The sequence below is a fragment of the Orcinus orca genome, chromosome 1, assembly GCF_937001465.1.
Source record: "Orcinus orca chromosome 1, mOrcOrc1.1, whole genome shotgun sequence".
Taxonomy (NCBI): Eukaryota; Metazoa; Chordata; class Mammalia; order Artiodactyla; family Delphinidae; genus Orcinus; species Orcinus orca.
In genome coordinates, this window is record NC_064559.1 from 45493038 (window position 1) to 45519882 (window position 26845).

The following is a 26845-nucleotide window of genomic DNA, read 5'->3' on the forward strand; positions in this document are numbered from 1 at the left end:
TCCAGGACCAGCAGGTAGGTCTGGCCCAGGCTCCTAATGAAGTCACTGCTTTTGCCCTGGGTCATGGTGTACACAAGACCTTCTATGCACCCTCCAAGAGTGGGTCTCTGTTTCCCCTACTCCTGTGGAGCTCCTGGACTCAAGCCCTGCTGGCCTTCAACATCAAGTGCTCTGGGGGCTCCTTCCCCCAATGCCAGAACCCCAGGCTGGGAGCCTGACATGGGGTTCAGAACTCACTCCTGTGGGAGAACTTCTGTGATATAACTGTTCTCCAGTTTGTGGGTTGCCCACCTGGGGGTCATAGGGTTTGATTATATTGCGAGTGAGCCCCTTGTACCATCTCGTTGGGTTTCTTCTTTTATTTTTTTTTGACATCTTTATTGGAGTATAATTGCTTTACAATGGTGTGTTAGTTTCTGCCTTATAACAAAGTGAATCAGTTATACATATACACATGTTCCCATTTCTCTTCCCTCCTGCATCTCCCTCCCTCCCACCCTCCCTATCCCACCCCTCTAGGCAGTCACAAACCACCTAACTGATCTCCCTGTGCTACGCAGCTGCTTCCTACTAGCTATCCACTTTATGCTTGGTAGTGTATATATGTCCATGCCTCTCTCTCACCTCGTCACAACCTACTCCTCCCCCTCCCCATATCCTCAAGTCCATGCTCTAGTAGGTCTGTGTCTTTATTCCCGTCTTACCCCTAGGTTCTTCATGACCTTTTTTTTATTCTTAGATTCCATATATATGTGTTAGCATACAGTATTTGTTTTTCTCTTTCTGACTTACTTCACTCTGTATGACAGACTCTAGGTCCATCCACCTCACCACAAATAACTCAATTTTGTTTCTTTTTATGGCTGAGTAATATTCCATTGTATATATGTGCCACATCTTCTTTATCCATTCATCTGTTGATGGACACTTAGGTTGCTTCCATGTCCTGGCTATTGTAAATAGAGCTGCAATGAACATTTTGGTACATGACTCTTTTTGAATTATGGTTTTCTCAGGGTATATGCCCAGTAGTGGGATTGCTGGGTCGTATGGTAGTTCTACTTGTAATGTCTTTGGATGTAGACTATCTTTTTTGGTAGGTTCCAGTCTTTTTTTAAATCAGTGGTTGTTGAGCAGTTAGTTGTGATTTTGTTGTGCTTTTGAGAGGATGTGAGCTCAAGATCCAGCTACTCCACCATCTTGTCCTGCTCTCCATTCAGATTTTGATTTTCCCTCCGAAGTTCTCCTTCCTAAAATCAATCTGCTTGAGAATTTCCTATGGCCTGGAGTTCTCCTTTCCCAAACTCTTCCCTCTTACATCCTTCTGCTTTACAAAAAAATGTTTCCACTAATTGCAAATTTCTTTATGATATAGGGTATAAAATGCTTCCAGGCACATAGGAAGGGTAAGAAAATTGGTGGCATATATTGATAGTGGCAGGCCTTATTTCATCATGGCTACAAATCAATGGTCTTAGTTCTCCATTTTAAATTAGATTTCAGAAGTGAGCTAGCTGTCATAGGAACACCTACTAACACTTTTACTTGAACAGAAAAATGACTTTAGACATTTTTCTGACAGTCTGGTTGGTTTTACAATGAGTACACACTTTTAAATTATATGGTGGTCATCCTCCAGTAACTGAGTTAAGTGTGCAGTTCCAAAGTTTTGATGAAAATACATTGAAAGCATGTAAACACCAAACAACAATGCCAGAACTCACATTCTCTGTAACTATTTAAACATGGTAAGAAACTTTGGAGGTTGATTTTTACAAGTATGAGTGAAGGTTTTCAAATTTCTTTTTGGAGTAGGTAAACAAAAAATATGAAGACTAATTTTAGAGAAAGTTTAAGTCAATGGGCTGCACAGAGCCACTTGTAACATTTTCTTCTTTAGTATTTGAATAAACATAGATTCTGATGTATAATTGGACCCAAATCAGTTTTTTGGAGAGGTAGGTTCTAAAGGTCAAACGTACTTCAGTCATGGAATTGGTGCCACAACCAATGGGTATGTGTAACTATTATGTCATTTCATAGTACTCGGTATCTGCATGATGGTATTTATATTGATCTTGGGTTAAATTTGTGAAGTTTTTCGTGAACTCGTAAATAACTTGGAATATTACTATAAAAAAGCGAGAAGATATTCCAAGAGACAGTATATAAATCGTGAAGAATAAATGTTGTGCTTTTGAGAGGATGTGAGCTCAAGATCCATCTACTCCACCATCTTGTCCAGAAATGCCATTTGCATTTCTGTGTCAAAAATGATTATTTTTAGATTTGGTTCCAAATATATTTCCATTTCTTAAGGAAATGACATACAATGTAACTAGTTTCTTTAAACTTAACAGTAGTCTGTACAAAGTCAAAAGATATTAAAGCTAGAATTATATGGAGTAAATCACTTACTTGACTTTTTAGTTACTTAGATGTGCTGATAATGACATAATGTGCTTTCTATTACTTGTTTTATATTAGGACTAGTTTTCCTCCAGGAATGGAACAGAGTGAAACATGTTTTATTTCAGTTAAATCTTGCCTTTTATCTCTGTAAACCAATTTCTAATTATGATTTTATCTGCCAGCAGTGCTCCATCTCCTTGACAAAATGAGATTGTCTCAGAATGAAGTGAAAAGCCCTTTAGGAAAATGTGAAAGAAATTCAATTAATCTTATCTTCTTTTCTCTCCGTAAAAAAAATTCCCTGCCCATCCATACTCCAAATTTCATTTTAGCTTTAATTTTTAGAGTGAACTCATGCAGAAACATGGAGGCCAGTGGGCTGCTAGGGTCCATGAAAATGGTGATTGGAGGCCAGAATCTGGACACACGTCCAGGCATAATAAGAACAGCTACCTTATCACAGATTTTCATTGGCTGCAAATAAATCTATCAGAGATATGAGAATCTAATATACACAGTGTTTGTCTCTAGCTCCATAATAATGTACACTTCCTATAAAAGAGCTTTCATAAAGTATTTGAGCTTTGGGGAAGGTAGCCCTCCTTTGTCTTCTGTCTACTGCTATCTCCTCAGGAGTAAGTATCCTGTAGGCATTCACTCTAGTCACTCTGTTCATTCACTTTACTCATTGGTCTTAAAAAAAGAAGCTAGAAAAGATGGAGAAATCAGACTGTCTTCTGTTGACTGACAGTGTGGTGATGTCTGGTTTTTATAAAATATTATTAGAAAATTATTATGATAAAAATTAAAGTATAGGGATTTCATAACATAAATATTATTGCTACAAGATGAGCTGAAAAACTTTCACAATAATAGCTTTAGAACATATGAATGCATTTAACCAAGTGCTCTGGATACATTAAAAAAGTAGTTTAGGATAAGCATACTTGAAACATTTGTCTTATAGAGGGTGTAGAGTAATTCAGATTCTTGACAAACATTATGAATTGCTTCTTAAAAACTTGGATAGATTAGAACACTCATTTCGAATGCAATGCCAACATGTAGTGTTCTTACAGTTTTAGAATTAGATTAATGGTGCTTAAAATTAGCATACGGATTTTTTAGTTTCTCCTCTCTGCTTCTGGGGCAAATTATAATTGGTCATGTTTTTGTTTTTCATTTTTTAGTCTGGTGACTTCCACTTTAGACTAGTCTTTGTCCTCATTCAGTGTCAAATTCACTTTAATATCCCTTTTATTACTGATGTTTCTATCACTAATGTATAAAGATTCAAAAATTTATCTGTGAATGAAAAGTAGCATTTTGTTCCTCATAAATGCCTCAAACACTTTCTAAAGCTATAAAGACTCCAAGTTATTCTTTAGAGTAAAGACTTCTTTAAAGGTCATAATTGTTGTCTCTCATGTCTTTTCTTAGACAACTTAAAAAAAAATTAATTAATTAATTAATTATTGGCTGCATTGGGTCTTCGTTGCTGCGCACGGGCTTTCTCTAGTTGCGGCGAGTGGGGGCTACTCTTCATTGTGGTGCACGGGCTTCTCATTGCAGTGGCTTCTCTTGTCACAGAGCACGGGCTCTAGGCGCGCGGGCTTCAGTAGGTGTGGCACGTGGCCTCAGCAGCTGTGGCTCTCGGGCTGTAGAGCGCAGGCTCAGTAGTTGTGGCACACGGGCTTAGTTGCTCCACAGCATGTGGGATCCTCCTGGACCAGGGATCGAACCCATATCCCCTGCATTGGCAGGTGGATTCTTAACCACTGTGCCACCAGGGAAGTCCCTCATGTCTTTTTTTAAAACCACAAAAATATATAACTCATTTAAATTGCAAACATTTTAAATGATACCTGTTTCTGATTTGTGCACATTATTTTCCACTCTCTGGAGTAAAAGTGAAAGCTGAAAAATGTTTTGAAGTGAAGGAGTGACAAGGGCAACTAAAAAAAACAAACTGGAATAACAGAAGAAAAAATCCTCTAATGAGAATATGACATAATATAACCCTTAAAAATCTGGCTAAAGGGGCTTCCCTCGTGGCACAGTGGTTAGGAATCCACCTGCCAATGCAGGGGACATGGGTTCGAGCCCCAGTCCGGGAAGATCCCACATGCCACGGAGCAAATAAGCCTGTGTGCCACAACTACTGAGCCCGTGTGCCACAACTACTGAAGCCCACATGCCAAGAGCCCGTGCTCCGTAAGAAGAGAAGCCACTGCAATGAGAAGCCCATGCACCACAATGAAGAGTCGCCCCCACCTGCTGCAACTAGAGAAAGCCCGCGCGCAGCAACGAAGACCCAATGCAGCCAAAAATAAATAAATAAAATAAATAAATTTATATGTATATATATATAAATCTGGCTAAGGAGTTTTCAGTCTGGCTGGTTATTCCAAATGCTTAGTATCTACCCCCTTCCTTCCTTGGTGCCTGGTGTACCTGTTGGGAGTGTAATGTTAGTGTTGTGCACTGCCACCTTTTCAGAAGGATTCTTGGGTTGAAGAGCTGGAGAAGTTATAAAATATGGACAACGTAAGTGCTCTAACCTCTGTCTGCTCCCACAATACAATGACCCTGGTGTTCACAGCATCACAGGAGAGATAAAGGACCATTTCTGACATTGTGAGATCTGTGATCAAGTCCTACCCTTGCTCTTGATGGTTCTAGGACATTGAGACTCACATAACCACTCTGAGAATTAGTTTTATCATCTGTAGAATGGGTACAAATTATTGTTCTTGACAAAACTATACTGCTGATTAAAATGAGATAACAGTTGTTTTGGAAAAACATAAAACTATAATGTATGTATGTTCTTCCAGTATTTCAAAACTTAGTAAGATGTTCCTCACAGGGTAAGTTCTTCATAAATGTTTGAGTGATGGCTGGGAGTAAAGGTTATTATTGAGTTCATTTTCCTTCTCCAGCCCACAGGATTAGTGGGGACTCTTAGGGAGTGTGATGGGTGAATGGGTTGAGTAAGCGTGTGGAAGCTCATGGTAACTCGGGTGAAGCCATTGTGCATCCTGGTCTTGGCTTCTGGAACACATTTCCATGAGCTGCATCCTAGCAAGTCTTTTGTGAAGGGAAGTCTTTTATACATGACAGAAACTAATAAAATTCAGAGGCTTATTAAGACCTATATAATATTCTTAGATTTTGTCCATGAAATTGAGGTGGTTTCTTAGAAGATTTTAACGATTTATACAAGTTCATATTCTTTTGATCAAGGACACGTTACAACATACTAAACCTCATCAATATACAATGCTCCTTTCACATTTTTGTTTAACAATTTTGCTATTGAGATTGATTTTCTTTCTACCATCACTACACATTATCTAAAACAGTTATAACACCTACAGCCTTGTATGTTGATTATGCACTTATTTGCATAATAAGTCTCCACTAGACTCTAAGATCATAAAGGGAAGAGAGTGTACATTATTCATCTGTTTTAACCTCCTGCATCCTGCAACTCTGTCACATGATTGTTACTCATCATTTGACTCAAAGAATGAGTGGATTAATCAGTTACCCACTGATCACTAAGACAAAGTATAAAATAATGCCTAATACTGAGGTACATTTACTGAGCACTCTTCTCATTTCTCCTTTCTTCTTAGCTGAACTGTGAAAACATGTTTGAAGAGGTCTATTTCCATTTAGTTTTAAATATATATATATATATATATATATATATGATATGAAGTGGCTTAGGCATTCTTGCTCCTTCTGGTAAGACCATACCAAAAGTGTTTCTCAACTCTTCCTTTGCTTAATTGCTTTCTCCTGCTTGCAAAAGCAAGGATTATAGATTAAGTCTGACCCATGGGAATGTGAGAGGAGAGGAAGCAACTAGAAGAAAAATTATTCAAAAAAAAAGACATTTCTCACACTATATTCATTTTACGTTAAGTTGTAGCAATAAATGTCCCAACGTTTTCTCACCTTGACATGTTTTTCCATTGAGCGTGAGTTGATAGCCAGGCGGGCAGATACACTGATAGCTCCCAAAGGTATTTTTACACTCATGCTGGCAGGTGTCTCTATTTTCACATTCATCAATATCTGTGCAGAAAAAAAGCAGTGTGTATAACCATGTGAAACAAAGGCAGAAACTGTGGCAGAATCAACTATAAACAAGTTGTTGACATACAACAGAAAACTTGATTTTATACTTGTGCTTAAAAACGTTCAGTGCTGTTTCATATCAGTATATTTTTAATGGAGTACAATATAAACTGTCCTGTATTATAAAATATGAACATCTCTTCTGTGTATAAGCACATAGGAGCTGAAGCCCCAAACTGGCCAATTGCAATATTAGTTAAGTAATTAATATTGGAATGACAGATGAAACAGACCTGTACAGGATCCTAAACCACCAAGGTACTAAACTCTTGACAGAACACAGTAGAATTTACCTAAAAGATAAAGTTTCTATTGAGATTAATTGGGAAAATACTCGTTTCTATTTTGTTTAAAGTTTAGCAGCCTCTCTCTCTCCAACAGCCATGTCTGTAGCTTTCCCATATGCAGATATCATTAAGTGGAGGCGGTTTTATCTTTGTGATAGGAATATTCATCCAACTTCATACAACTGTAAAGTACTAATGGCAACTAGATATACATATAGTTGCTATGTTACTTTGGGCCAGCCACTTAACTTCTCAGGATCTCAGTTGATTCTTCTGCCAACAGGAGTCACTGATACAATCTCCCTACTTCACAGGCTTGTTGGAAGGTTCAAACATGTAATATATGAAAAACATTTTATAAATTATAAAGAGCTAAGCTACCTGCTATTACTAAACAAAGTCAAGAAAACAGCAATAAAAAGAGTGGGAATAGATAGTAAAAAAATTAATTGATATTTGCTTTCAGAATCAGGGATGGGATTTGAGAGGCCTCAGATTTCTTGTCTCAGTTGTGTTTTGCCTAATACTAAAATGTGCCAACCAGTGTTAGAAGGAAGAGAATGTGGTATGAAATGGAAGCAGGAGTGCTGAGGGCTGGAAGTAAAGGGAAGACAAAGTGAAACCCTGGAGATGGCTCAGCAAAAGGACCTGTTCATTGTGCATATGCTCAGATGATAATTGCAATGACTCAAAATCTGTTAATGACAAACGCTCATCAAATATTTGTCATTGTTTTTGCCCCAGTTTGGTTAACCAAAGCACTCACTGCAGAACTTCTGATATATTTTTACTTTTTCCCTTTATAATCGGCTTTAACCTAAGATAACAACAGAAATGTAAATGACATTGAACTCCAAGTAGTAGACATCACACTTTCCAGAGTATGAATTTTAAAGTGGCCCCAAGTGTGATTTTGGTGTTCAGAAGCAATGCAACGTTTGTTTTCCCTATTAAGCTTTGGAATCAATTCCCTAAAAAGCTAAATCTTAGCCCAAGTCTAACAAAATTCCATGGTGTTAATCTGAATCCTTTGTAAACTGTCTATCCTAGATGGTTAATTAAAGGCATTTGGTGTTTACTGCAGGTTGCTTGTTACATAATTCCAAAGCTGTCTGCAGTCTTAGTGTAAATTTCTTTATTAGTACCAACGCCAGAAAATACTCACCATATTTTAAGAAATATTTCTAAATGTCTTAGTCTATTTATTGCCCCCAAATAAAACTTAAATATCCAGTCATAGACTAGTTATAGAAATTTACTTTAGACTCTCCAAGATTGGTCCTCACTCTGAAATAGTAGGTGCCTCACATAGTAGATGGTTTTGGGAAGGTAATTCGTATAAACATATTAGTGTAATATAAACACAAAGGCACATAAAACATTCATAAGACTCTACTGTGATGAAACTACAGGGCACAGATTGTGATAAAGAAATGGAGAACTGGTTATTAATCAGGGACTCTTTCTTCAAATGGCTTGGACCTTCAGATGATCTAGAAGTCAACTAGATGGTATATGGTATGGGAAATACCGTTTCACTCATTTATCAGAGCATAAACAAGGATTTTTGGAGCAGGGGAGTAAAGGTAGAAGAGAAGAGTTGTCTAAGACGAAGGCAGAGAATGGAATGTTAATAGGATATGAAAACCCTTCAGTGGGAATGACCATTTAGAAGAAACATTGAAAGACAAAATGTCAGATGTTAATTCTGTCAATAAAATAGTGAAAAGTTTCACTAACAGAGGTAAAAATGGGCATGAAAAATTACCAAAATTACCAATGGAAAAAAAACAATAAGAATAGTTTGGAGCAGGCTGAGAGCAATGTTTGACATACTCCCAAGGACAGTGGAGTCCACAGGTTTAGTAATTAAGTAGTGTTTGACCATATGGGGCAAAATGTTGAGAGTTGTTAATGAACCCATGAATGTTTCAAGTTCAAGGAATAAAAGAAACTAGCACTGTCCACAGTTCTAGGAAGCTGGTCACAGGGAGGAGATTCCATGTGCATCATATTACGCTTTAGGTACTTCAAGACAGCCAGACAGAAAAGTTCTGGGAACATCTGGGCCTAGAGACTAAAGGTTAAAGAGTAAGAATCCAGAGGGTTTGAAGGTCCAGCTGAGTGGAGATAATGTGAGAAGCTGAGTCCGCCTAAGAGCGACTAAGGAATCATGTCTAAGAAGATAACGATGCAGGAACAGAGCTTGGAGAAGGGTAGAAAAAGATATGACAAAAACTGAAGTCAGAAGATATTTCTTTTAAATATCTAAAAAATGTTTAACAGAGAGCATATCTGGGAGAGAATAAGCAATGTGTGGAATGCTTAAGAAAAATTCAAGAACGTGAGGTTAGCATAGGTCTTCAAATTTAAACAGAATTTCCTTCTTCCCTCCCCTCTTGCCTCCCTCCTCCCTTTCTTTGCTTTCTCATTTCTTCTAACAAACTGTGGGGCTAATTTGTGTTTGCTAATTCCCCTTGTGCATAGCTCAGTGACATGCAAACTGTGGCTACTCACAGAAAATTGAATTAAATGAATGACAGATGGAATTGTTTGCAACTTAACTGAAGACAAGGTCTCAATTCTTGAGTTGGAAATTACACTTCACTTTTGCAAACAAATTAAATTACAGACTTGAGTTTAGGTAAAGATACTGAAAGCACATATGTTAGAACAATGGAAACAAGTTAGTTTTGTCCTGGCTTACATTGTCTTTTCAGTGACTTACATACATACAAAATAATTGAACTGAGAGGTTCCATGGGGAGTGTGTAACAACAGTCAGGGCAGTGCTGGTTGCAGACAGAACAAGCAGTCGACACAGTAGCTGAGAGTTTCACTTTTAACCCACTGCTTTGGCATCCATCAGATAAAGCCATAATCTGATAGTATTATATTATGGTGGCAATATGCATATTCTTTTTTTAAGAACCATATTCTGGATGCCACTGAATTTTATTTCTATATAGCATTAAATTTAGTAACACTTTCAGGGGTGATCAAAAAAGAGAAACTGCCAACAAAACAATAAATTATCAGAATGTACACATGTAAATACATCACTTGATAAAACTGGTAATAGTTTTAGGTGCCAGAGTAAATGTCTTGAAACTGGGGTCATCCCAGATTTGAGATCAGATGTAGTTCACTACACCCAAACTCTCACAGGTGCTGTATATATGCTTAGACTCTGGTCTGTTAAGTGAGCCCACAGAAAGGAAATGGAATATGGCTGACATTTACCTATACATGTGTCATGGCTCGCCTCAGAGCCTTCAGGGCAAGTTTTTCTAATAGTCCTTCTAGTCCTGGAGAGAGACGTTCTGCTGTTCCTATACTCTGAGTAGGAGCTGTAGAGATGTGAGTACTGTCTGTAATGCTGTTGAGGTTGATAGTTGTTTCTCAAGGGGGAGAACCGTGCAAGGTTATAGCTATTGTACTGAGTGCCATAATTTGGCAGCCTCTCCAATCCAGCGCAAGATTTCCCGTCCCCTAATAAATGTTGTCCTGGTGGACAGATACACTTGAAGCTGCCGGGGGTGTTGGAGCACTGATATGCACAAGGCTTAGGCACTTGTTCACATTCATTAATGTCTGCTCGTGAGCCATGATACATAAAAAAGAGAAAAAAAAAACATACACACATATACACACAGAAAACACAGGAATAAAGAATCAGTCTGTGAAACAAACTGAAGACATCATGTTACCCTCCAAAGCAGGGAATACAGTAATTTCTCAGCTGTTGTGAACTTTTGAAAAAGCTTTCATCATTCAGCTATGAATATATAGAAAGATTCTATGACTGTCCCTGAAGATTGTTTTACATGGACAGTAGAATCATATAGGGTCATAATGGAAAATGTGGTTTTGAATCCAGAAAAACTAGAGTTCAAAGCAAACATATAGATCTTAATTTTGTTGGTGGAGTGAAGAATGCAGTCAGATCTCTAGTTTGCATTTAATTACAATATTGATCACTAGTGCTTCTAATCTTTCATATAATTACAAGTTTCAGATGCAAGAATGTAGAATGTACACCTACAGTTTTATTTTCCTTTGTTTCTTTTGCATCAATAATTATTAATGAATAATCATATCAAGCACATTTTCTTAAAAAAATTAAAAAGAAGGAAATGAAGATACAGAATCATTCTTCCTAAGATAAACTCAAAGTTCAAAAATTAAAGTTATTTTTCTTTCTATTCCTAGGTCAACACAGAGTATGTATTCCTAACTCTTCTTGTAAATTGAAAAAGTGAATAAAGACCAGAGATCAAAACCAAATTCCTTAATTCATTACCACAGTGGCATGAAAGAAAACAATATGAATAAGTAGAATAAAAGTAGTAAATTGTGCTTTAAAAATTATTTTAGTAGGCAAAAGTTAAAATTAACGTTTTAAATCTCTTTAAGGCAATGGCCCTACCTTCTTCACTGATTTATCCCCCAGCCCAATTTCTGACATTCAGCTTCAAGTCAAACTAGTGAACAAATAAACACATTTCATTCTGCTAGGTCACTGTAATGACTGATCAAAATGTTAAATTATATACAAATTACAATATCTAAATAGAAGACTAGCATGATATATATTCCTGCTATTAAAAAGTATTTATTTTAAAACCATTCATAATAATGATACTACATTAAACATTTTCTATGTGCAAAGTACTATGCTAGGGACTACATAAAGACAGAACTAAGTCTTTATGGAAGAATTTGCTATAAAGAATTAAATAGACAACCAAGGCATCCAATTTTAAAAATATTGATATAATAGCATGCAAACCAAAAGCTAGTATTTAAAAGCTCACACAATTTTTTTTCTGCATATAAATGTAAATATTCTGAGGTGAAATATAATTTTAGACATCAGTTTCTTGATTGTAAATGTATTAATTAAAAAAAAAGCATATGGTTACCTTCTTATAGACATCTTCTACTATCGTTACCTGCCTTACTTTACATTCAACTATAACTAAGATGGAAACAAATAGGTAATTGGGAGAATTAAATGAGATTCTTAGCACAGGGAATGGCATATAGTATGCACTAAACATGGTAGATAAAGTAATAATTATCAATTCACTTAAAATGTGTGTTCACATTTTAATCCTTCATAACTAAACCTTCGTAGTACATACAGATATACTTCATATTCAAATAAAATGTATCTATGCAAACATTTACATCACATGCATAGAGAGATAATCAATGAGCTAATCTTCATAATTAAGTTGTCGTGATAATTATACCACAGCCTCACTTTGATATGTATAGTGCATAGTAAGCACTCTGTAAGTAGTTATTATTATCACTTGAAAGTCAGTGTAAATTGAGCTCAATAGGAAGTCTCTAAGAAGTAATTCAACTTATGTAATGGACTACTTAAACCAACTTACAAATCTAATTGTAGCAAGAAAGTATTTGAGGATAGAGTGGTTCTAACCAAGCTGGTAAAATAGTTACCCAGCCTTTATTACTCAATAAGAGTTCCTGTTAACTTACCCATACAGGGTCTTCCAATTCCTTGAGACCGGTAACCTCTTGGACATACACAACGATAGCTGCCTCTCGTATTCTCACATATCTGGTTATATCTGCACTGATGGGTCCCATCTCTACACTCATCAATATCTAGAGACATGGAGGGCAATAAAAAGCAATAACATTTCCTATTTCAAAACCTAAAGTCATATTTATTTATTTATTAACATCTTTATTGGAGTATAATTGCTTTACAATGTTGTTAGTTTCTGCTTTATAACAAAGTGAATCAGCTATACATATACGTATATCCCCATGTCCCTGCCCTCTTGCATCTCCCTCCCAACCCTCCCTATCCCACCCCTCCAGGTGGTCACAAAGCACTGAGCTGATCTCCCTGTGCTATGCGGCAAGTCATTATATTTAAAATGAACATTTTAATTGCTTAGAACGTTGCATTTCTCACCACGTGGTTGAGACCTGGAGTCAGAAAACCTGGGTTCAAGTCCCAGCTCTGCCACTTGTTAACGGGCCCCTTTTCGTCTTCTTGCGCCCCACTACATGAAGAGTTTTCTTCTCAGCTTTCCCCCCTTCGCTATATCCCTCCTTTTTTGGCCATCCTATTTATACTAGTGACTCTAGTGAGCTTGGTGATGTGGACTTACAGCAACATTTCCACATTGCTACTTATCCACAGTCCCATATTTCTAGCTGCTGGCTGCTCATCTCCATCGCCATGTTTTACTAGTACTTCAAACTCAGCATGTCTCCAGTATCTTATCACTACTCCCTTATTTATAATAACAGTATTCTTTTATCCCCAGTCAACCTGGCTGCGAACCTCAGAGTTATCTTTAAACCTATTCTCTGTTTCCAAGATTGGGTAATTCTACTTTCTTCAAACAAACCCATATATCCCCACTTTCCATTTCCTCATTTAGCTATATTTTTGCTGTAGCTTCTTAAACATCTTTTGATATTTCAGCTTCTCTCATTTCTAATTAATCTTATACATAATTACAGAATCAATATCCTTAAAAATACTTAGTTACACATAACTGCATATGATGCTATGAGTTGGCTACTATTCTTAGGAATTAAGAAAAATATTTACCTATATCCATATTGCTGAGGAGTCTTTGAAATCTGATAGTCCACACCCCCCCATGTTTTTTTTAAGTATACTAAACTTCCATTTACCTCAACTAGTATCAACAAGTGGTCAATACTCCCTCATTTATATCTACACCCTCCCCCAATCTTATATTATTTTGAAACAAATCCAAGACAGATTTTAACTTTATTAATAAATACTTCAGTATGAAATTCTTAAAATGTCCCATTTTTTAAAATGAGAAACTTACACTCAAATTTCTGTGTCATCTTAAGACTTGTTCAAGGTCAGATAGCTGTCAAGAAGGGAGGAAGAATTTTAACATGTTTTCTCTAAGTCCAGCTCTTTCCCCCTCATACAGGGCTATTTTTCTTTCCTTTGTCTACCACCTCCATCTGTTAACATTCCATTCAAGACTATATTTAAATGTGATCACTTCTATGACACTGCTGATAGTCACTCCTATTAGATATGATCATTCTTTTGAGTACTCCGGTACAATTTTATTTGTACCTCTTTTATGATATTTCATCCCAACTTGCATAATAGTTTTTTTTTTTTTTTGGTGAGGGGAGTGGAGTTGCCCGATCTGTCCCAGTTGATTGTTGAAGTACATGAGAGCAGGAATGCTATCAGTTTCAGTTTTGTATATTGTGCAGCTCATAGTTCTGCTAACTATGGCTGACTGGTACAGAATAGGCACACAAAGAACAAACTTAGGGAGAAATATAATTTACTTTATTGCCTGGTTATTGATTTGACATTTAAAAAATATTTGGTTTTAAAATAATTATATTTTGAACTTTTTTTTTAACATCTTTATTGGGGTATAATTGCTCTACAATGGTGTGTTAGTTTCTGCTTTATAACACAGTGAAGCAGTTATACATATACATATGTTCCCATATCTCTACCCTCTTGCGTCTCCCTCCCTCCCACCCTCCCTATCCCACCCCTCCAGGCTGTCACAAAGCACCAAGCTGATATCCCTGTGCTATGCGGCTGCTTCTCACTAGTTATCTACCTTACGCTTGGTAGTGTATATATGTCCATGCCTCTCTCTCGCTTTGTCACAGATCACCCTTCCCCCTCCCCATATCCTCAAGTCCGTTGTCCAGTAGGTCTGTGTCTTTATTCCTGTCTTACCCCTAGGTTCGTCATGACATTATTTTTCTTAAATTCCATATATATGTGTTAGCATATGGTATTTGTCTCTCTCTTTCTGACTTACTTCACTCTGTATGACAGACTCTAGGTCTATCCACCTCATTACAAATAGCTCAATTTTGTTTCTTTTTATGGCTGAGTAATATTCCATTGTATATATGTGCCACCTCTTCTCTATCCATTCATCTGATGATGGGCACTTAGGTTGTATCCATCTCCGGGCTATTTTAAATAGAGCTGCAATGAACATTTTGGTACATGAATCTTTTTGAATTATGGTTTTCTCAGGGTATATGCCCAGTAGTGGGGTTGCTGGGTCATATGGTAGTTCTATTTGTAGTTTTTTAAGGAACATCCATAGTGTTCTCCATAGTGGCTATACCAATTCACATTCCCACCAGCAGTGCAAGAGTGTTCCCTTTTCTCCACACCCTCTCCAGCATTTATTGTTTCTAGATTTTTTGATGATGGCCATTCTGACTGGTATGAGATGATATCTCATTGTAGTTTTGATTTGTATTTCTCTAATGACAAATGATGTTGAGCATTCTTTCATGTGTTTGTTGGCAGTCTGTATATCTTCTTTGGAGAAATGTCTATTTAGGTTTTCTGCCCATTTTTGGATGGGGTTGTTTGTTTTTTTGTTATTGAGCTGCATGAGCTGCTTGTAAATTTTGCAAATCCTTTGTCAGTTGCTTCATTTGCAAATATTTTCTCCCATTCTGAGGGTTGTCTTTTGGTCTTGTTTATGGTTTCCTTTGCTGTGCAAAAGCTTTGAAGTTTCATTAGGTCCCATTTGTTTATATTTCTTTTTATTTCCATTTCTCTAGGAGGTGGGTCAAAAAGGATCTTACTGTGATATATGTCATAGAGTGTTCTGCCTATGTTTACCTCTAAGAGTTTAATAGTTTCTGGTCTTACATTTAGGTCTTTAATCCATTTTGAGTTTATTTTTGTGTATGGTATTAGGAAGTGATCTAATCTCATACTTTTATATGGGCCCGTCCAGTTTTCCCAGCACGACTTATCGAAGAGGCTGTCCTTTCTCCACTGTACATTCCTGCCTCCTTTATCAAAGATAAGGTGACCATATGTGCGTGGATTTATCTCTGGGCTTTCTATCCTGTTCCATTGATCTTTCTGTTTTTGTGCCAGTACCATACTGTCTTGATTACTGTAGCTTTGTAGTATAGTCTTAAGTCAGGGAGCCTGATTCCTCCAGCTCCGTTTTTCATTCTCAAGATTGCTTTAGCTATTCGGAGTCTTTTGTGTTTTCATACAAATTGTGAAATTTTTTGTTCTAGTTCTGTGAAAAATGCCAGTGGTAGTTTGATAAGGATTGCATTGAATCTGTAGATTGCTTTGGGTAGTAGAGTCATTTTCACAATGTTGATTCTTCCAATCCAAGAACATGGTATATCTCTCCATCTATTTGTATCATCTTTAATTGCTTTCATCAGTGTCTTATAATTTTCTGCATACAGGTCTTTTGTCTCCTTAGGTAGGTTTATTCCTAGATATTTTATTCTTTTTGTTGCAATGGTAAATGGGAGTGTTTTCTTGATTTCACTTTCAGATTTTTCATCATTAGTGTATAGTAATGCCAGAGATTTCTGTGCATTAATTTTGTATCTGCAACTTTACCAAATTCATTGATTAGCTCTAGTAGTTTTCTGGTAGCATCTTTGGGATTCACTATGTAGAGTATCATGTCATCTGCAAACAGTGACAGCTTTACTACTTCTTTTCCGATTTGGATTCCTTTTATTTCCTTTTCTTCTCTGATTGCTGTGGCTAAAACTTCCAAAACTATATTGAATAAGAGTGGTGACAGTGGGCAGCCTTGCCTTGTTCCTGATCTTGATGGAAATGCTTTCAGTTTTTCACCATTGAGGATGCTGTTGGCTGTGGGTTTGTCATATATGGCCTTTATTATGTTGAGGAAAGTTCCCTCTTTGCCTACTTTCTGCAGGGTATTATCATAAATGGGTGTTGAATTATGTTGAAAGCTTTCTCTGCATCTATTGAGATAATCATATGGTTTTTATCCTTCTATATGTTAATATGGTTTATCACAGTGATTTATTTGCGTATATTGAAGAATCCTTGCATTCCTGGGATAAACCCCACTTGATCATGGTGTATGACCCTTTTAATGTGCTGTTGGATTCTGTTTGCTAGTATTTTGTTGAGGATTTTTGCATCTATGTTCATCAGTGATATTGGCCTGTAGTTTTCTTTCTTTGTGACATCCTCGTCTGGTTTTGGTATCAAGGTGATGGTGGCCTCGTAGAATGAATTTGGGAGTGTTCCTCCCTCTGCTATATTTTGGAAGAGTTTGAGAAGGATAGGTGTTAGCTCTTCTCTAAATGTTTGATAGAATTCGCCTGTGAAGCCATCTGGTCCTGGGCTTTTGTTTGTTGGAAGATTTTTAATCACAGTTTCAATTTCAGTGCTTGTGATTGGTCTGTTCATATTTTCTATTTCTTCCTGGTTCAGTCTTGGCAGGTTGTGCATTTCTAAGAATTTGTCCATTTCTTCCAGGTTGTCCATTTTATTGGCATAGAGTTGCTTGTAGTAATCCCTCCTGATCTTTTGTATTTCTGCAGTGTCAGTTGTTACTTCTTCTTTTTCATTTCTAATTCTACTGATTTGAGTCTTCTCCCTTTTTTTCTTGATGAGTCTGGCTAATGGATTATCAGTTTTGCTTATCTTCTCATAGAACCAGCTTTTAGTTTTATTGATCTTTGCTATCGTTTCCTTCATTTCTTTTTCATTTATTTCTGATCTGATTTTTATGATTTCTTTCCTTCTGCTAACTTTGGGTTTTTTTGTTCTTCTTTCTCTAATTGCTTTAGGTGCAAGGTTAGGTTGTTTATTCGAGATGTTTCCTGTTTCTTAAGGTAGGATTGTATTGCTATAAACTTCCCTCTTAGAACTGCTTTTGCTGCATCCGATAGGTTTTGGGTCGTCGTGTCTCCATTGTCATTTGTTTCTAAGTATTTTTTTATTTCCTCTTTGATTTCTTCAGTGATCACTTCGTTATTAAGTAGTATATTGTTTAGCTCCATGTGTTTGTATTTTTTACAGATCTCTTCCTGTAATTGATATCTAGTCTCATAATGTTGTGGTTGGAAAAGATACTTGATACAATTTCAGTTTTCTTAAATTTACCAAGGCTTGATTTGTGACCCAAGATATGATCTATACTGGAGAATGTTCCATGAGCACTTGAGAAAAATGTGTATTCTGTTGTTTTTGCATGGAATGTCCTATAAATATCAATTAAGTCCATCTTGTTTAATGTATCATTTAAAACTCTTGCTTCCTTATTTATTTTCATTTTGGATGATCTGTCCATTGGTGAAAGTGGGGTGTTAAAGTCCCCTACTCTGAATGTGTTACTGTCAATTTCCCCTTTTATGGCTGTTAGTATTTGCCTTATGTATTGAGGTGCTCGTATGTTGGGTGCATAAATATTTACAATTGTTATATCTTCTTCTTGAATCGATCCCTTGATCATTATATAGTGTCCTTCTTTGTCTGTTCTAATAGTCTTTATTTTAAAGTCTATTTTGTCTGCTATGAGAATTGCTACTCCAGCTTTCTTTTGGTTTCCATTTGAATGGAATATCTTTTTCCATCCCCTTACTTTCAGTCTATATGTGTCTCTAGGTCTGAGGTGGGTCTCTTGTAGACAGCATATATATGGGTCTTGTTTTTGTATCCATTCAGCCCATCTGTGTCTTTTGGTGGGAGCATTTAGTCCATTTACATTTAAGGTTATTATCGATATGTATGTTCCTATTACCATTTTCTAAATTGTTTTGGGTTCGTTATTGTAGGTCTTTTCCTTCTCTTGTGTTTATTGTCTAGAGAAGTTCCTTTAGTGTTTGTTGTAAAGTTGGTTTGGTGGTGCTGAACTCTCTCAGCTTTTGCTTGTCTGTAAAGGTTTTTATCTCTCCATCAAATCTGAATTAGATCCTTGCTGGGTAGAGTTTCTTGGTTGCAGGTTTTTCTCCTTCATCACTTTCAATATATCCTGCCACTCCCTTCTGGCTTGCAGAGTTTCTGCTGAGAGATCAGCTGTTAACCTTATGGGGATTCCCTTGTGTGTTATTTGTTGTTTTTCCCTTGCTGCTTTTAATATGTTTTCTTTGTATTTAATTTTTGACAGTTTGATTAATATGTGTCTTGGTGTATTTCTCCTTGGATTTATCCTGTATGGGACTCTCTGTGCTTCCTGGACTTGATTAACTATTTACTTTCTCATATTAGGGAAGTTTTCAACTATAATCTCTTCAAATATTTTCTCAGTCCGTTTCTTTTTCTCTTCTTCTTCTGGAAGCCCTATAATTCAAATGTTGCTGCGTTTAATGTTGTCCCAGAGGTCTCTGAGACTGTCCTCAGTTCTTTTCATTCTTTTTTCTTTATTCTGCTCTGCAGTAGTTATTTCCACTATTTTATCTTCCAGGTCACTTATCTGTTCTTCTGCCTCAGTTATTCTGCTATTGATCCCTTCTAGAGTATTTTTCATTTCATTTATTGTGTTGTTCATCATTGTTTGTTTCATCTTTAGTTCTTCTAGGTCCTTGTTAAATGTTTCTTGCATTTTGTCTATTCTATTTCTAAGATTTTGGATCATCTTTACGATCATTATTCTGAATTCTTTTTCAGGTAGTTGCCTATTTCCTCTTCATTTGTTAGGTCTGGTGTGTTTTTATCTTGCTCCTTCATCTGCTGTGTGTTTTTCTGTCTTCTCATTTTGCTTATCTTACTGTGTTTGGGGGTCTCCTTTTTGCAGGCTGCAGGTTCGTAGTTCCCGTTGTTTTTGGTGTCTGTCCCCAGTGGCTAAGGTTGGTTCAGTGGTTGTGTAGGCTTCCTGGTGGAGGGGACTAGTGCCTGTGTTCTGGTGGATGAGGCTGGATCTTGTCTTTCTGGTGGGCAGGTCCATGTCTGGTGGTGTATTTTGGGGTGTCTGTGGACTTATTATGGTTTTAGGCAGCCTCTCTGCTAATGGGTGGGGTTGTGTTCTTGTTTTGCTAGTTGTTTGGCATAGGGTGTCCAGCACTGTAACTTGCTGGTCATTGAGTGAAGCTGGGTGCTGGTGTTGAGATGGAGATCTCTGGGCGAGTTTCGCCGTTTGATATTATGTGGAGCTGGGAGGTCTCTTGTGGACCAGTGTCCTGAAGTTGGCTCTCCCTCCTCAGAGGCACAGCACTGACTCCTGGCTGCAGCACCAAGAGCCTTTAATCCACACGGCTCAGACTGGTATATAGTTCATTGACGTTACAGCAACGCTGTGAGATGTTGAACCAGGAAGTCTCTGAGTGATTCAGTGAAGGTTTCCAGTGCTTTCAGACACAGATGTCCCTGAGCTGGGCTGTCTTCAAAGAACCTATTGTTCCGGCTTTTGGAGGAGGTCGTGGGGAGGATGTGATTGCTGTTTTTTCTATTTTGAATTTTTAATAAATCCTACAAACATAATTTTTTTCTTAACCCTTCCAACAAAATTCTTAATATATATGCTAAATTTCATATTAGAAATTATATGACATAATATTAATGTATGTGGATATGAAACTATATAAACCAATTGTGTAACTGATGGGAGTTCAAAATGGGCTAAATCTCCCTGGTGCGCTTTCATTTCCTTTTATAGCCATGACCCTGGGACCCCAGAGCTCAACAAAACTAGAAGTTGGGAGTAAAAAACCTATAGAAAAAGATATTTCCTTGTTAGATTATATTTATTCTAATCATTTATTTTAAGAATGAATGCCTTACTTGGCTTGTTGATGGTAAATGGATCACAGTAGCTGAGACAGCCAGACACTCACCAATGCAGGTTCCGTTTTCTGCCTTGGTCATTCCGTTTGGGCAAAGATCAATGCATTTATAGCCACCGCGGGTGTTCTTGCAGTGCTGATCTGGTCTGCATACATTCTGTCTACACTCATTTACATCTTGATGAAAGAACAAAGGTAATGCAGATTGAGAAAGTGATTTCTTCTGCCTTTGCATAAAAATTATACCTTCAGATTTTAAGGATATCATAAACTAATACAGATGATTATATAATCATGGTGTAAGGTTAAAGTGTTTAAATCAAGTTATGTAACGCACTTTATTTTAAAACGTTATGATAAAGAAAAATAAAATATTACTTCACATAGCTGGTAGCCATACCAACCACTTCCTCCTCCTAGAAAAAGAAAAATTATATATTTACACATTATATATAAGTATATATATATATACATATAAATTATGATTTTGTGAAAAAATTGGTAACAAAATAGGGGAAATGTTAAAAAAAAATGGTTATGTAATAAGAAGATGAAATCTGTAATGTAGAGCATTTGCTTCCACTTTGTTTTTGCATGGATCACATACATGATGCATGGTATTACAATCCGGCCCAGGACATGGCACATGGATTAGATAAGGCACCATTAAGAAGTTACAAAGGGAGAGTGGAACCAAGATGGCGAAGTAGAAGGACGTGCTCTCACTGCCTCTTGTGAGAACACCAGAATCACAACTTGCTGCTGGATAATCATCGACAGTAAGACACTGGAACTCACCAAAAAAGATACCCCACATCCAAAGACAAAGGAGAAGCCACAATGAGACATGAGACGGTAGGAGGGGCGCAATTACAGTAAAACCAAATCCCATAACTGCTGGGTGGGTAAGTCACACACTGGAGAACACTTATACCACAGAAGTCCACCCACTGGAGTGAAGGTTCTGAGCCCCACGTCAGGCTTCCCAACCTGGGGGTCCGGCAACGGGAGGAGGAATTCCTAGAGAATCAGACTTTGAAGGCTACTGGGATTTGATTGCAGGACTTCGACAGAACTGGGGGAAACAGAGACTCCACTCTTGGAGGACACACACAAAGTAGTGTGCACATCAGGACCCAGGGGAAGGAGCAGTGACCACAGGGGAGAATGAATCAGACCTACCTGCTAGTTTTGGGAGGTATCCTGCAGAGGCGGGGGGTGGCTGTGGCTCACCGTGGGGACAAGGAACCTGGCAGCAGAAGTTCTGGGAAGTATTCCTTGGCATGAGCCCTCCCAGAGGCTCCCATTAGCTCCACCAAAGAGCCCAGGTAGGCTCCAGTGTTGGGTTGCCTCAGGCCAAACAACCAACAGGGAGGGAACTCAGCCCCACCCATCAGCAGTCAAGTGGATTAAAGTTTCACTGAGCTCTGCCCACCAGAGCAACAGTCAGCTCTACCCACCACCAGTCCCTCCCATCAGGAAACTTCCACAAGCCTCTTAGATAGCCTCATCCACCAGAGGACAGACAGCAGAAGCAAGAAGAACTACAATTCTGCACCCTGTGGAATAAAAACCACATTCACAGAAAGATAGACAAGATGAAAAGGCAGAGGGTTATGTACCAGATGAAGGAACAAGATAAAACCCAGAAAAACATCTAAATGAAGTGGAGATAGGCAACCTTCCAGAAAAAGAATTCAGAATAATGATAGTAAAGATGATCCAGGACCTGGAAAAAGAATGGAGGCAAAGATTGAGAAGATGCAGGAAATGTTTAACAAAGATCTAGAAGAATTAAAGAACAAACCAACACAGATGAACAATACAATAACTGAAATGAAAGCTATACTAGAAGGAATCAATAGCAGAATAACTGAGGCAGAAGAATGGATAAGTGACCTGGAAGACAGAATGGTGGAATTCACTGCTGCGGAACACAATAAAGAAAAAAGAATGAAAAGAAATCAAGACAGCCTAAGAGACCTCTGGAACAACATTAAACGCAACAACATTTGCATTATAGGGGTCCCAGAAGGAGAACAGAGAAAGGACCCGAGAAAATATTTGAGGAGATTATAGTCGAAAACTTCCCTAACATGGGAAAGGAAATAGCCACCCAAGTCCAGGAAGCACAGAGAGTCCCATACAGGATAAATGCAAGGAGAAACACTCCGAGACATATAATAATCAAATTGGCAAAAGTTAAAGACAAAGAAAAATTATTGAAAGCAGCAAGGGAAAAATGACAAATAACATACAAGGGAACTCCCATAAGGTTAACAGCTGATTTCTCAGCAGAAACTGTACAAGCCAGAAGGGAGTGGCATGATATACTTAAAGTGATGAAAGGGAAGAACCTACAACCAAGATAACTCTACCAGGCAAGGATCTCATTCAGATTCGATGGTGAAATCAAAAGCTTTACAGACAAACAAAAGCTAAATTATTCAGCACCACCAAACCAGCTCTACAACAAATGTTAAAGGAACTTCTCTCAGTGGGAAACACAAGAGAAGAAAAGGGCCTACAAAAACAAACTCAAAACAATTCAGAAAAGGGTCATAGGAACATACACATTGATAATTAAGTTCAACGTGAATGGATTAAATGCTCCAACCAAAAGACACAGGCTTGCTGAATGGATACAAAAACAAGACGCTTATATATGCTGTCTACAAGAGACGCACTTCAGACCTAGGGACACATTCAGACTGAAAGTGAGGGGATGGAAAAAGATACTCCATGCAAATGGAAATCAAAAGAAAGCTGGAGTAGCAATACTCATATCAGATAAAATAGACTTTAAAATAAAGAATGTTACAAGAGACAAGGAAGGACACTACATAATGATCAAGGGATGAATCCAAGAAGAAGATATAACAATTATATATGCACCCAATATAGGAGCACTTCAATACATAACGCAACTGCTATCAGCTATAAAAGAGGAAATTGACAGTAACAAAGTAATAGTGGGGGAGTTTAACACCTCACTTACACCAATGGACAGATCATTAAAATGAAAATAAATAAGGAAACAGAAGCTTTAAATGACACAATAGACCAGATAGATTTAATTGATATTTATAGGACATTCCATCCGAAACAGCAGATTACACTTTCTTCTAAAGTGCACATGGAACATTCTCCAGGATAGATCACATCTTGGTTGACAAATCAAGCTTCAGTAAACTTAAGAAAATTGAAATCATATCAAACATCTTTTCTGACCACAATGCTATGAGATTAGAAATCAATTACAGGCAAAAAAAAGTAGAAAACACAAACAAATGGATGCTAAACAATATGTTACTAAATAACCAAGAGATCACTGAAGAAATCAAAGAGGAAATGAAAAAATACCTAGAGACAAATGACAATGAAAACATGGTGATCCAAAACCAGTGGGATACAGCAAAAGCAGTTCTAAGAGGGAAGTTTATAGCTATACAATCCTACCTCAAGAAACAAGAAAAATCTCAAACAATCTAAACCTACACCTAAAGGAACTAGAGAAAGAAGAACAAACAAAACCTAAAGTTAGAAGAAGGAAAGAAATCATAAATATCAGAGCAGAAATAAATGAAATAGAAACAAAGAAAACAATAGCAAAGATCAATAAAACTAAAAGCTGGTTCTTTGAGAAGATAAAGAAAATTGATAAACCATTAGCCAGACTCATCAAGAAAAAGAGGGAGAGGACTCAAATCAATAAAATTAGAAATGAAAAAGGAGAAGTTACAACAGACACCGCAGAAATACCAAACATCTTAAGAGACTACTACAAGCAACTCTATGCCAATAAAATGTACAACCTGGAAGAAATGGACAAATTCTTAGAAAGGTATAACCTTCCGAGACTGAACCAGGAAGAAACAGAAAATATGAACAGACCAATCACAAGTAATGAAATTCAAACTGTGATTAAATATCTTCCAACAAACAAAAGCCCAGGATCAGATGGCGTCACAGGTCAATTCTATGAAACATTTAGAGAACAGCTAACACCCATCCTTCTCAACCTCTTCCAAAAATTGCGGAGGAAGGAAGACTCCCAAACTCATTCTATGAGGCCACCATCACCCTGATACCAAAACCAGACAAAGATACTCCAAAAAAAAAAAAGTTACAGACCAATATCACTGATGAATATAGATGCAAAAATCCTCAGCAAAATACTAGCAAACAGAATGCAACAACACATTAAAAGGATCATATACTATGATCAAGAGGGATTTATCCCAGGGATGCTAGGATTCTTCAATATATGCAAATCAATCAACGTGATACACCATATTAACAAACTGAAGAATAAAAACCATATGATCATCTCAATAGATGCAGAAAAAGCCTTTGACAAAATTCAACACCCATTTATGATAAAAACTCTCCAGAGAGTGGGCATAGAGGGAACCTACCTCAACATAATAAAAGTCATATACAACAAACCCACAGCAAACATCATTCTCAATGGTGAAAAAGTGAAAGCATTTCCTCTGAGATCAGGAACAAGGCAAGGATGTCCACTCTCACCACTATTATTCAACATAGTTTTGGAAGTCCTAGCCATTGCAATCAGAGAAGAAAAAGAAATAAAAGGAATACAAATTGGAAAAGAAGAAGTAAAATTGTCACAGTCTGCAGATGACATGATACTATACATAGAGAATCCTAAAGATGCTACCAGAAAACTACTAGAGCTAATCAACGAATTTGGTAAAGTTGCAGGATACAAAATTAATACACAGAAAATCTCTTGCATTCCTATATACAAATGATGAAAAATCTGAAACAGAAATTAAGGAAACACTCCCATTTACCACTGCAACATAAAGAATAAAATACCTAGGAATAAACCTACCTAGGGAGACAAAAGACCTGTATGCAGAGAAGTATAAGACACTCATGAAAGATAAAGATGATACCAACAGATGGAGAGATATACTATGTTCTTGGATTGGAAGAATCAATATTGTGTAAATGACTGTACTACCGCAAACAATCTAGAGATTCAGTGCAATCCCTATCAAATTACCAATTGCATTTTTTCCAGAACTAGAACAAAAACTCTTAAAATTTGTATGGAGACACAAAGGACTCTGAATAGCCAAAGCAGTCTTGAGGGAAAAAAACAGAGCTGGAGGAGTCAGACTCCATGACTTCAGACTGTAGTATAAAGCTACAGTAATCAAGACAATATGGTACTGGCACAAAACCAGAAACATAGATCAATGACACAAGATAGAAAGCCCAGAGATAAATCCACACACCTATGGTCAACTAATCTATGACAAAGGATGCAAGGATATACAATGGAGAAAAGACAGTGTCTTCAATAAGTGGTGCTGGGAAAACTGTACAGCTACATGTAAAAGAATGAAATTAGAACACTCCCTAACACCATACACAAAAATAAACTCAAAATGGATTAGAGACCTAAATGTAAGACTGGACACTATCAAAGTCTTAGAGGAAAACATAGGAAGAACACTCTTTGACATAAATCATGGCAAGATCTTTTCTGATCCACCTCTTAGAGTAATGGAAATAAAAACAAAAATAAACAAATGGGACCTAATGAAACTTCAAAGCTTTTGCACAGCAAAGGAAACCATAAGATGAAAAGAGAACCTTCAGAATGGGAGAAAATATTTGCAAACGAATCACTGGACAAAGGATTAATCTCCAAAATATATAAAGAGCTCATGCATCTCAATATTGAAAAAAGAAACAACCCAATCCAAAAATGGGCAGAAGACCTAAATAGACATTTCTTCAAAGAAGACATACAGATGGCCAAGAAGCACATGAAAAGCTGCTCAACATCACTAATTATTAAAGAAATGCAAATCAAAACTACAATGAGAGATCACCTCCCACCTGTTAGAATAGACATCATCTGAATATCTACAAACAACAAATACTGGAGAGGGTGTGCAGAAAAGGGAACCGTCTTGCACTGTTGGTGGGAATGTAAATTGATATAGCCACTATGGAGGACAGTATGGAGGTTCCTTAAAAAAGTAAAAATAGAATTACCATATGATCCAGCAATCCCACTACTGGGCATATACCCAGAGAAAACCATAATTCAAAAAGATACATGCAGCCCAATGTTCCCTGCAGCACTATTTACAATAGCCAGTTCATGGAAGCAACCTAAATGCCCATCGACAGTTGAATGGATAAAGAAGATGTGGTACATATATACAGTGGAATATTAGTCAGCCATAAAAAGGAACGAAACTGAGTCATTTGTTGAGACGTGGATGGATCTAGAGACTGTCATACAGAGTGAAGTAAGTCAGAAAGAGAAAAAAAAAATCATGTATTAACGTACATATGTGGAACCTAGAAAAATGGTACAGATGAACCGGTTTGCAGGGCAGAAATAGAGACACAGATGTAGAGAACAAATGTATGGACACCAAGGGGGG

The 26845-nt window shown here is 37.2% G+C and overlaps 1 protein-coding gene across 1 annotated transcript in view; it reads right to left on the reverse strand.

The window, feature by feature from the left end:
* The window catches only part of HMCN1 (hemicentin 1), a 534342-nt gene that overhangs the window by 14969 nt on the left and 492528 nt on the right, over window positions 1-26845 (reverse strand). Inside the window, exons 102-105 of the mRNA XM_004275232.3 lie at window positions 20460-20585; window positions 12360-12488; window positions 10092-10442; window positions 6379-6498 (exon numbers count right to left, since the gene is read on the reverse strand). Coding sequence (XP_004275280.1) covers window positions 6379-6498; window positions 10092-10442; window positions 12360-12488; window positions 20460-20585 — 726 coding nt within the window. The remainder of the gene's footprint in view (window positions 1-6378; window positions 6499-10091; window positions 10443-12359; window positions 12489-20459; window positions 20586-26845) is intronic.